The 12150-nt window shown below is 37.6% G+C and overlaps 1 protein-coding gene across 1 annotated transcript in view; it reads right to left on the bottom strand.

The window, feature by feature from the left end:
• znf385a (zinc finger protein 385A) overlaps nucleotides 1–12150 on the bottom strand; it is a 108967-nt gene that overhangs the window by 15392 nt on the left and 81425 nt on the right. The window contains 1 exon segment of the mRNA XM_048179389.1: nucleotides 3438–3609. Coding sequence (XP_048035346.1) covers nucleotides 3438–3609 — 172 coding nt within the window.

Here is a 12150-nt window from a genome sequence, read left to right as displayed (position 1 = left end):
AGTACAATTTACCTTGATCTTCAAATTCAAAAAGTTTTCACCCCCCGGCTCTTAATGCATCGTGTTTCCTTCTGGAGCATCAGTGAATGTTTGAACCTTTTTTTAATAGTTGTGTTTGTGTCCCTCAGTTGTCCTCAGTGTGAAAAGATGGATCTCGAAATCATACAGTCACTGCTGGAAAGGGTTCAAATATGCAAAAGATGCTGGAAAACTGAAGAATTTGAAGGACCTGGAGATTTTTTCTGAAGAACAGAGCTCAGTTTAACTGCTCAGAACAAACAAGAGACTCATGAACAACCATCACAAAACATAAAAACAGTCGTAGATCATCCAGGTAACCACACACAGTATTAATAATCAATGGTTCACATACTTTTGAACAGGGTCATTTTAATAAATTCAGCTATTTTTTTGTCTTGTGAATTATATGTAAACATCTTTTATGTAAAATATCTCAATCAGGACAGTACTAAATCAACAACATGCATTTTGTATGATCTCTCTTATTTTGTCAAAATTGTTCACATTTTCACAGATTCTGCAAGGAGTTCACAAACTTTCAAGCGGCACTGTATATTGGTGTGAAATGAATATGTCATACTATTAAAGGGTTAGTTCACTCCAAAATGAAAATTCTGTCTTTAATTACTCACCCTCATGTCGTTCCACACCCATAAGACTTTCGTTCATCTTCAGAACACAAATAAAGATCTTTTTAATGAACGAATTCTGTCAGATTTCCTTCCATTGACTGCCTTTTAACTACCACTTTGACACTTCAAAAAGAGATCGTAAAACGAATCCATATGTATCGAGCGGTTGAGTCCAAACTTTCTGAAGAGAATCGATCGCTTGTTATGATGAACAGATTTAATTTATGCTTTTACTCGCATGTAAACATTGATCAGCGAACATAAGCAGAAGCTCAACCCAACCTGCTTCAACTAAACTGCTTGATTCCTATGTATTAGTTTTCCGATCTCTTTATGGAGTTTTTGAAGCGTCAAAGTGGTAGTTACAAAGGCAGTCAATGGAAGAATATCTGACAGCATTCTATCATCAAAAAATAAATAAATAAATAAATAAATAAATAAATAAATAAATAAATAAATAAAATATATATATATATATATATATATATATAATTTCTATTTTAATGTATTTTAAATACAGCCATTACTCCAGTCTTCAGTGTCACATGATCCTTCAGAAATCATTCTAATATGATATTTGCTTCTCAAAAACATGCATTTATTTAAAATAAAAATTTCTTTCTTAAAAAAAAAAAAAATCTTACTGAACCCAAACTTTTGAACGACAGTGTATACAATTTTTTTTGGGGTGAACTCTCCTTTTAAATTATCAATGGTTCAGGAGACATTCAGAAGGCAGCTGAAACTCTATAACCACTAAAAAGGTGACTCCATTGGTCTGAGTATTGTCTTTCTACCTCTGAGAAGATGCTGGCTCTAGTGATGCGTGAAAGAAAATCATCAATAAATTACATCTCCGGCAGCTGAGGTCCAACACGGCTTAGTGTTTCTCATGAAGCGTGGGAATTCTCCTCTTGAGCTTTCACATAAAAACCCACACACACACACAGCAAAAAGCAAGATGTGTAGACAAGTGAAATATAATGATCAGGCCCAAGTACCGAGCCCTGATGCATCCCCAATATCTTGTCACATGCTTTTAAACTTAAACAATTGGGGGGGGGGGGGGGGGGGGGGATGAAGAGAAACACACTAAAGTAAGCTCTAAACTTTTGCAAAATAAATTTCCACTGTACATTCTCACACACATACTTCTCCACACGCTGGGCTTGCAATGTCCAGATGGAACTGCAGCTGTCAGGACTCTAGGGGTTGGCAGCTCAATGAAGACTCTGTTGTGAAACTAGTATTATGGGCATTAAAACAAAGTGATTGTCGGGATATACAAACAAGCGAGCCACCGGCCCGCTAGGGGTCGGGGTCACGGGAGTGAGCTTTGGATGGAAAACAGCATTCTTTCATATGTATCTGGTTTCACATTTAGATCATGGCCGGTTTGTTTTGGCTCTCTCCCGCTGGAATTCTTTCTAGGCCTGAGGACTGTAGAGTCAGTGAGAGACACGGCTATACTGTCCTCCTCCATCCTCTGTGACAGAGACGATGAGCAGGAGGAGGGGAGGTGGGAATTAAAGCAGTCATTCTGTAAGTCACATTATATAATGTAGGTGTTCGTAAAACAGTTTTCTTTTTTTTTTTTCTTTTTTTTTCGGAGTTGAATTAATTTACTTGTCTCATTTAAAAGTCTTGCCTTCACTTAAAATGTCAAGCTGTCATGGCTAAAAACCTATCATTATTTTAATAATTAGGTAAAGATTTCCATTTCAAATAAGTGCTGTTGTTTTTAACTTTCTATTCATCAAAAAAAAAAACATCAGAATTTCCGCAAAAACAATAAGCAGCAAAACCGTTGTCAACAATGTTTTCAGAATGAGAATTGCACAATGAGAAATGCTGACAGCAAAGTGCAGGGAGTGTAGACTAAGACATAGTGGAAAAAAGACTGGCATATAACAGGCACAAGAGGGAGTCACCCACCCTCTGGCAGTTTATAAACTCTGCGCCCCCATTTCATCTCACCATCATTATGATCTGCCAGTGTTTAATCACTTCTCATTAAAGCAAGATCAACTGTGATGTTTCCCTTCTCCCTTTTAACTAATCCTCAGACCTCTGAACTTTTTTATATCCACAATCTGTGTCTCACAAACTCTCATTCACTGCTCATCCTCTGCACTAACCCATTCCTCCTAATCCTACAGTTTATTCTGATGCAGAGACAAATGGGCTTTTAATACCTAATAAGCCTGCACACAGCTCCATAAACACATCAGCTAGGCCTTCCTAATAAAGCTGCAAAACAAGTGGTGATGGTCAAAGTCATGCCACTCTAGTAAAATTAGACTCAGATTAAAATAAGACAATCCATGTTCTAGATCTTTACCCAGACTTCCTCAAGATGTTTCAACAAGGAATGCACAATCTTAAATTTCATAAACTAGCTATTTTATATCTTGTGCTGGGACTGAGGGATGTTGTTTTTGTCTCTTTCTGTTATTGCACAGTTGGGGCTGTAATTGCCCTGTGACAGATTCCAGAACTTCAGCGTTGGGAATGTTCGATTGGTTGCCTCTTGAAGAGTGAGGTCAGACCACACACAGATTGAATATTTGTGGCGTCTTCATGTCCTAGTTTTGAATTAGAGTATCTTCGCTTTCCAGTCATCTCTTTTGACAATTTTGAAGCAGAATACAATGTTTTGCTTTCTATTCTTCAAATTAATGTCTTTACACATTTTTTTCCCAAAAGTTGTTTAGTATAGAAGACCAGATGTGCATGTTTTACAGTGACTATATTGTGCAAAGCCACTTATTCTCAAGCTCTTACCTGTTTTGTTGGGCTCGGTGTCTGAGACGGCCGACAAGGGTCCCGTAGGTGAGGGGGACGAGACGGGCCCAGGAGGAGGTTTGTCACTCTCTTGTGGGCGGCTCTTGGAGGTCTCGATGCCTTTGACTCTCCTAGCATGACGGTTCCCCTTGTAGTGGGCTTCTGCCTGACTCTGAAATGAACACACAGGTGATTCTGCTTAAACGTTCTATGAGCACACCTTTCAAAATCCACAAGGAGCTGCACACCAACAAAACAGGTGTAGAGTTACAAAGTTTTTAATGCTCACAGGCCATATTTGACATCTGGTACTGGATGTACCCTCCAGGAGTCATAACAAGGGCTTATACCTTCATGCTTGTCCCAGGACGCCGATGCCACATGGCATCCATTTTCTGTGAGTGTGAAACTGACTGGATCAAGCTGTGCAGTCCTAAGTACGTGTCTCTATAGGAAGTGCGCGTCTGACTGTTTCCATAGGAACCAGAGCTTCCAACGACCGATGCAGTGAAGCGATGACTTTACCAATCGGCCATTGGCTCTGATTTAGAAGGCAGGACTTATACCGCCATATTGCACGTTGCACTTTCTCCCATTCAAAACAATATGAGTGACGCATCTTGTTATTCTATAGAATACATACATAGAATACATCTGTACATTTCTATGGCATCGCTGTCAAAAAATAATTAGTTGGTTAAGTGGATTTACTTGTTGTAGAGTTAATGAAAGTCATCATGAGCATTGTTATGTTTAAAGCAGATGTCTTAAAGGTCCCGTTCTTCGTGATCCCATGTTTCAAACTTTAGTTAGTGTGTAATGTTGTTGTTAGAGTATAAATAAAATCTGTAAAATTTTAAAGCTCAAAGTTCAATGCCAAGCGAGATATTTTATTTAACAGAAGTCGCCTACATCGAACGGCCAGTTTGGACTACATCCCTCTACTTCCTTCTTTAATGACGTCACTAAAACAGTTTTTTGACTAACATCCGCCCACAGGAATACACAAGAGTTGCGTTTGTAGAGTGTGTTTGTCGCCATGTCGTCGAAACGCTGTTATTTTTATCCCGCAGTCCAATCACCGGGTCTGATTCCGGCTCAAATTGATAGGGTAAAATTAAAGACATGTTTACAATAACACTGAGCGCATGCATCTCCACGTTATGGTAAGAGGCGTGACCTTTCTGGGCAAGGTTCGCTAAGCTGCTGTCGAATCACAACACAGGAACCGCTGGCACAATCAGAACTCGTTACGTATTTCTGAAGGAGGGACTTCATAGAACAAGGAAGTCATCAGCCCGTTTTTATGACAGTGGAAACAGCGGTATACAGATAAGTAAATTATGTGAAAAATACTGTGTTTTTTTACATGCGAAACATGAACACATGTTATATTGCACACTATAAACACAATCAAAGCTTCAAAAAAACATGAAAAACGGGACCTTTAACAAATGTCAGTAGATCGGGAAGATTTTAAAACGAGCAGTTCATTCATAAATGTAATATCGCTGTGGAAATACAAACCGGAAGTCAAAAGACAACGAGCGCAACGCTGAAAGGGGCAGGGCTACATAAGGTCTATAGTCTTTGGTATAGTTAGCCTGGTTGTTCTAAAATGAATATTTCTCCAATGACAACCATTCAAAATTAACCATGTATTCTGAATATATAAAATTCTATAATAATAATAAAGTTATATTAAAGGGTTAGTTCACCCAAAAATGAAAATAACGTCATTTATTACTCACCCTCATGCCGTTCGCAACGCAAATTAAGATATTTTTGTTGAATTCCGATGGCTCCGTGAGGCCTGCATAGCCAGCAATGACACTTCCTCTTTCAAGATCCATTAATGTACTAAAAACATATTTAAATCAGTTCATGTGAGTACAGTGGATCAATATTAATATTATAAAGCGACGAGAATATTTTTGGTGCGCCAAAAAAACAAAATAATGTCTTATATAGTGATGGCCAATCTCAAAACACTGTTTCATGAAGCTTCGGAGCATTATGAATCAGCGTGTCGAATCAGTGGTTCGGAGCGCCAAAGTCACGTGATTTCAGCAGTTTGGCGGTTTGACACGCGATCCGAATCATGATTCGATACGCTGATTCATAACGCTCCGAAGCTTCATGAAGCAGTTTTGAAATTGGTCTTACGGGTGTGTAACGATATGAGGGTGAGTAATAAATGACATTATTTTCATTTTTGAGTGAACTAACCCTTTAATAATTTGTATTATTAGTAATATTTGAATGTATAATTTAAGTTATTTGAATATTATTTTAGTACAAATGATATTATTATTAACATCATTAAAAATAATAATAATAATAATAATAATTGTAAGTAATATATTATTATTATTATTTTAAATAAATTACATAAAATTATCTATACCTTTAAATGACAAAGAATATATGCTGGATATACACTAATTTAACAACAACAATAATAATAATAATCATTATTATTCATAATAATTTAATAATTTAAAATTTAATTTTAAGTTGTTTTAATACAATTGTATTATTAAATTATTTATTATTTAAATAATATATTATATTTAATTTATTATTAATAATAATACAATACATTACATAAATTATTTATACCATTAGACATAACAAAGAATATGAGGTCTTTTCCATGATTTCATTATCAACACTGTCTAAGTAGAGAAAATGAGACCATTGTTAAGTGAAAGGATATATTTAGCCATCTCAGCGGCCAGTGCATAAATAGAGCAAAACCAAAGGAAACACAAAACAGTTGACTACTGTGAAAGCTCTAATCTACATAAACAATTCCACTTCTCTGATGTGGCACAATCTAGTCCACTCATCGATCATGCTGACTTGACCTCTAGCAGGAACACACGATGAGATATTTCCAGAAATGCTCACACAGGAGCTGTCGCCTGTGGTCTGCATCCTCGTTACAGGGGAGCGGGATCGCCACGCGGCACAACGTGTATCTGACGTGCCTCCCAGCAGCACGTTTCAAACATATCACCTATCAGCGGCTTCCCAAAACAGCCATGGCCTCAGAATCAATCCCATAAGGACAAACATGATGATTATTAAGTGGCTGGATTATCTGTTGTGTGAAACTGAGAATGAGTTGACAACCGTTGCTGCAGACACTGGGAGCAGGACCAAAAAGACTCATACCAGAGTGTGATTGAGGGCTCAGATGCTCACAACATTAAAAGAGGCGTGGAAACCCCACAGAGACTCATGGGAACAGAAGAGATTAAGACAGCTAGGACAAGTCCTTAGAGACTGTTAGGGTACGCTTGCAATGAGGGAATGGCATTAGGTTGGCCCTTCCTGTCTGTTGTGGCAGGTTGTGGGCTGTAATTGGCGATGACAGAGCCTTATATAGCTGGTGGTCTGTAATCGAAGCCTTCGGGGGTTTGAAGAAGCTGCCTGTCTAAAGAACACAGGAAACTGAGCAGGATGTGGGAAAGAAGCATAAAAGAGCAGCGATCCCTGGGATTAAGGAGGAAAGAGGAGAAGTTAGCGATGTGGTTCTGGCAGAAACCCTCAGAGAGCTCAGTGGATATGGGGTTAAAGCACAGGTGCTCCATATATGTTTTGTAGACAGAGGTCACACAGATAAAAAAAAAAAAAAAAATTAATGGAAAACAACATTCATGAGTTTATGAATATAAAACTGATCAGACTTGCAACAGAGTGAAGAAAAAATGCAGAAGAAAGAAAGCACATCCAAAAACAAATGAGAAACACAGTTCATGCCACTGCCATGTGCAAGCAAAAGACTCAAACAGTCTAGAGCAGTAATCACAACCATGAGTTACAGAGATGTCAATACGGTAGAATCCAAATATTTTTTTAAAACTGTCTGTGACTAGGAATGGGAATCATAATGTTTTTTCTAATTCCAATTCCTCCTAACCATTCTTTTTAGTAAGGACTAAATATTTGTTAGAAAAAAAAAAAATGCTATGTCATTGCTAACAGATTTTTGAAATTCCTGAACAATGCATTTACACAGACCATCTTTTAAGGGTGGCTTTAACTATATATTAAACAAAAATACTAGACAATCAAAACATTCAAAACATATTTCACTAAAAACAACCGATTCATTAAAGTCATTCATTCGAGAGTCAGACTACACTGGTTGCACTTCATATTTTTGATTCACTAAAAAGAACAGGTCTGCATTTGCCAAAAGCATCATAAGCCTAAGTTGATCATAGAACAATTGCCACCAATGGTCTCTACGATCAACTTAGACTTACGAAGCTTTTGGGAAACCCAACCCAGGTTAGTAAGAGTCATTCATTCGGGAATCAAACAAGATTGCTCATGTTGTCCATTTCATGCCGTAGATTCAGAAGGGCTGTTGCGTTGACACAGAATAGTATTACAGTTCTCTATATTTTGAGTATTTTTGTATGTACCGTGGTTCTCTCGCATTGGCGGAAGAATGCATATGCGAGAATCGTTAATAGAAGTGAGTGTCATTCGGTTTGGGTGCTATAAAACTGATGAAATGACACTATCATCCTTTAGAAACACTTGTTTTTAACAATCAGTTTGTAGCTAAACAATGTCAACCAGCTCCTAACTCGAATTCAGCTATTAGCAATACTAATCCAATTTTCATGAACTCTTTGAACCCACATAGCCTACATTGAAATTCTCAGTGAATGCTTTCTTAATGAAGCGACTTACAAGAGAGGGCACGCATTATGTGTGAAGAATACCTCAACCATTAGATATGAATACAAATCAAGTACCAAGCCAAATCCATAATGTGCCAATGAGAATGAAGAGCTCGTATGAATGCAGTGCTATCTATAGAATAAGGAAATGAGGAGTTCTTGCCCAGATGGCACAGGGTTTTACATAAGAGAGATGAGTTGGTTTTGAAAGCAGAAGATTAATTCTTCTAAGCACAACGATGGAAAAACAGGGAGCATGAGCATGAAGAACTTTTCCAAGGACAAATTAGGACACAGAGACCAGATTGTCAGTTTGCCAGATTTATCAAATCACACGTGAACAGTATGTAACGCAACATACGCCAACATAAATACAATTACCACAACAAAATGGTAAAGGGCTGCATGAGGAGGATTGACAGCTGTGGCTATTCCCGAAGCTCAACATGCACATGGAAGGTTAATTTGCCCTAGTGATGGAAAAACAGCCAGTGAATGACGGAAATTGTGCGACATCGGTGGGCCACTGCAGCTCTGGCAGGGGGAGGGACACGCATTCAACCCTGTCCTGCAGCAACAGTGACACAATATGGTGACATCACTTCTGCAGCGCGGCAAGGTTATACCTCCATCTTGCGCTAGAGTGAAAGGGACAGAGGGACACTGGCAGCACAGCATAACACAACTCTCATAGTTTGATGAATGCATCAGATAACACTTGCTGGCAGCCAATAGTCTGCTTTTTCCACTACAAATGTCCTCAGTTATCGGCACTGGGGGGTTTGGAATCTATGAATCCATAATGGAGCGTGAAATGATGATGGGAAGGAGGCGAGGGAATAGATATTTTCAAGGAACAAATGCATTGCGTCATTCAGCATAGTAGAGGAAGAAAATGTAGACTCGTTGCTCTGTGTAACCATTTAATGAAATGTGGCATCGTATAATTTAATCTCCTTATGTAGCTGAATAATTTCCAGTGCAAAAATGCATGAAAGTAGTAGCAAAATTTCTAATAAAACATACAAACTTGCAGTTGTTGATTGCTTGCCTTTGATCTCTCTGTTTTTCGCTCGCAACTGATTTGACGCCGTGAACACTTGATGCCTGAGGACTTTAAAAATAAATAAGAGTTTAAATAGTTAGGACAATGACAAAAAAATGTCTGAGTTTGTATGAGGGTTTATGAATGTGTGCATATGGCACTTTCCATGGATACAGCACACTTAAAAAAAAAAAAAATCAATACACAAATGACGTTTTTTATATGTTATGAGAACTATATAATCTAATATAAAATTAATCTAGCATGAAAAGTAGCTAGTTTTAAATGTATCCCCTTAAAATGCTGATTTTTGCCTGTGTCATTTCAAAGGATTTGACCTTCTCAGCTGAATAAATAAAATCCTGCAACAATGTCATAATTTTCATATAATGTGCCTTGTTACCCATGCTATTTAAAAATATGATCATATATACATATATATATCAGGGGCGTTTGAGGCAAGGGAGGCAGTGCCTCCTCAAAAAAATAGGATGAGAAAATAATCCATATTACATATAAAACAGCACAAATATTACAAATTATGACATTAAAAAGAGCACGAGTCACGCGTATTTCGAAAGGAACAATAACCAACAGCGACACCCGCAGGTAAAGTTACAGCAGGAGTCATGCCTCCCTTTTCCCTCATAGAAAACATAGAAAACCATTAGACCCCCGGCGTGCGGTGGGTTTTGTGGGGGTAATGGAGAATGATTGGGGGAAAGTCACATGAGAAGAGGCTATGGCTGTGTCCGAAAACTGGAAAATGCTGCCTTCTGAGGACATATTTCAAGGTAGTAAGGCATCAAGGCACGTCCGAATCCAATGTTAGCTTCACTTCCTGTTTCCTGAGATGCCTTCCTCAGATCGATTTTTGAAGGAAGCATAGATCCTTAGCTGCCTTTGATAAGCCACAATCCTGTGCTTTCCATTCTGTGACAGTTTAGCTAGAAAAATAAATATGGCGTCCGAAAGTTGCGTTTGCTGCTCAGTTTGTGTATAAATGTATGATTTTGACCAACATATTTCAATTTTGATATCATTTCTATCGAGAAATTACTACTGTAATAATTAAATATTTGTTTAGTTCTCACCAAAGCTTGCGCTATTTTGCTGTAGATCATTAAACTGTTACGCTGCCTCAGAAGTCTGTCCGAAATCAGTTTCGTGAGTGACCTTCATGCACAAACGCTGCCGTACAAGTCATTCTCTTATAAGACAACGAGGCAACAAGACAGCTACCTAGGTTTTCGGACGCAGCCAATGTCTCCATCGTGCTATGATAGGATGTAATTGGTTATGATTGGATATGATTGGTTTGTGCGATAAATCCGCCTCTTGTTGACGTGCGCGTTCCGCGCATCAGTTTGACTGAACAAATGATGGCATCAATGGGAAGACTGAATGAAAAGTAAACAGATCACCCAGTTAGATATTACCGCTTTATGTCACGTCAAAATCAAACTTGAAATGGACTGAAAAAACTGTGTTTTTTTTTTTTAGTGCAATCAGCTTGGTGAAATTAAAAATACAATTCGTGTCTGTGACAGACGGGGTTTACGGAGCATGACTGATGATCTAAAACAGCCTTAGTTGACTATTAAAAAGAAAAACACAAACAAAATATATTGTTTAAATTATTATTATTGCCTTTAGTTATTATTTTGGAATGAATGTAGAAATTCTTAAAACACTAACTTGATGAGATTGACTTGGATTTGATAAATAGAACATTTATTACAATACATTGTTAATGTAAAATTACAAAATAGAATTGTATTTGGTTTCTTTTTTTCTTTTTTGATGTAATGTAATGTTTATATATATATATATATATATATATATATATATATATATATATATATACACACACATTTATTTATGCAAAATGTAAGAATGAATGAATAAAATTAATAAGAGAAAAAAATAATTTACACATAATCAGATAAACTGATTTGAGTAATATTATTTGTATTTATTAACCATCAGCCCTTACCCGTGTTAATTAAAAAATATTATAATTTTTTTTGCCATTTATGAAAAATGTAAAAATAAATAATAGAAAGACAAAAGCAGGCCCTATTTTGTATCCTTTTTGTGGAAAGTGCCATGTGGTTAAGTGTGTGCGTATGTGTCTGTGTGTAGTAAAATGCAATGATGGCAAGCAGGGAGACGCTGCAAAAACAGGGGTGTTGAAATTATATGCCTATCTTTTACAAACCAGGACAGCTGCAGGTGTCAGAGATGTCCAATCAGTAGTCAAGTGCTTAACGTTTATTGAACAGCATTATTATTTACAAGCACACTTGTATGTGTCAAGCTCGTTTGACTTGAGGGTCATGAACTGGGTTGTAAACTAAAGGTATCTTTGGGTGGCTCTTTGGGATATGGAATTTATAGCCTAACTAACAACCGTCTAGGATATTTACTGTGAACCAAAACAAGGGAACATTAGATGATGTAAATAACTGTAGTACATAACCTCAATCTAATCTTCACCTCCATGAAATATCACCTCTAATGAACTCTTAAGTCCAGTTGTTTCACAGAACTGCTGAGTTGTCTCAAAATCTCACCCCATAAATCATTAAGAGGGAGCTGGGCTAACAGCTATTTTCGCAGGTCTTCACATGCAGGCTTGGCCTCTACATCTTCTCCCTGTCTTTCATTGTCTGTGGATGCGGTTTAAAGAAGGCTATACATCTGCTCGACTGGAGGCCCAAGATTACAGGCTCACACCAAGAAAGCCACTTTCTGCCCATGATTACAGTTCTCGTCCGTAAAAATAGCGCAGGCTAGTGGGGCACTCCCAGGTCCTGCTCTGTTACTAATCTCACACATGTCACAATGTCTGCCACAGCTGCAACTGAATTCAGCCCAGAATATTTCAGGCTTAAGTTTCCCCCCAAACAAACGTAGCAGCAATTTGGTGCATAAACAACTAACATAATTGCTTTCATTGATG

This window comes from Megalobrama amblycephala, linkage group LG24, assembly GCF_018812025.1.
Source record: "Megalobrama amblycephala isolate DHTTF-2021 linkage group LG24, ASM1881202v1, whole genome shotgun sequence".
Classification (NCBI taxonomy): domain Eukaryota; kingdom Metazoa; phylum Chordata; class Actinopteri; order Cypriniformes; family Xenocyprididae; genus Megalobrama; species Megalobrama amblycephala.
Note: the sequence above shows the minus strand (reverse complement) of the source record. Positions and strands in the feature narration are given on the sequence as shown.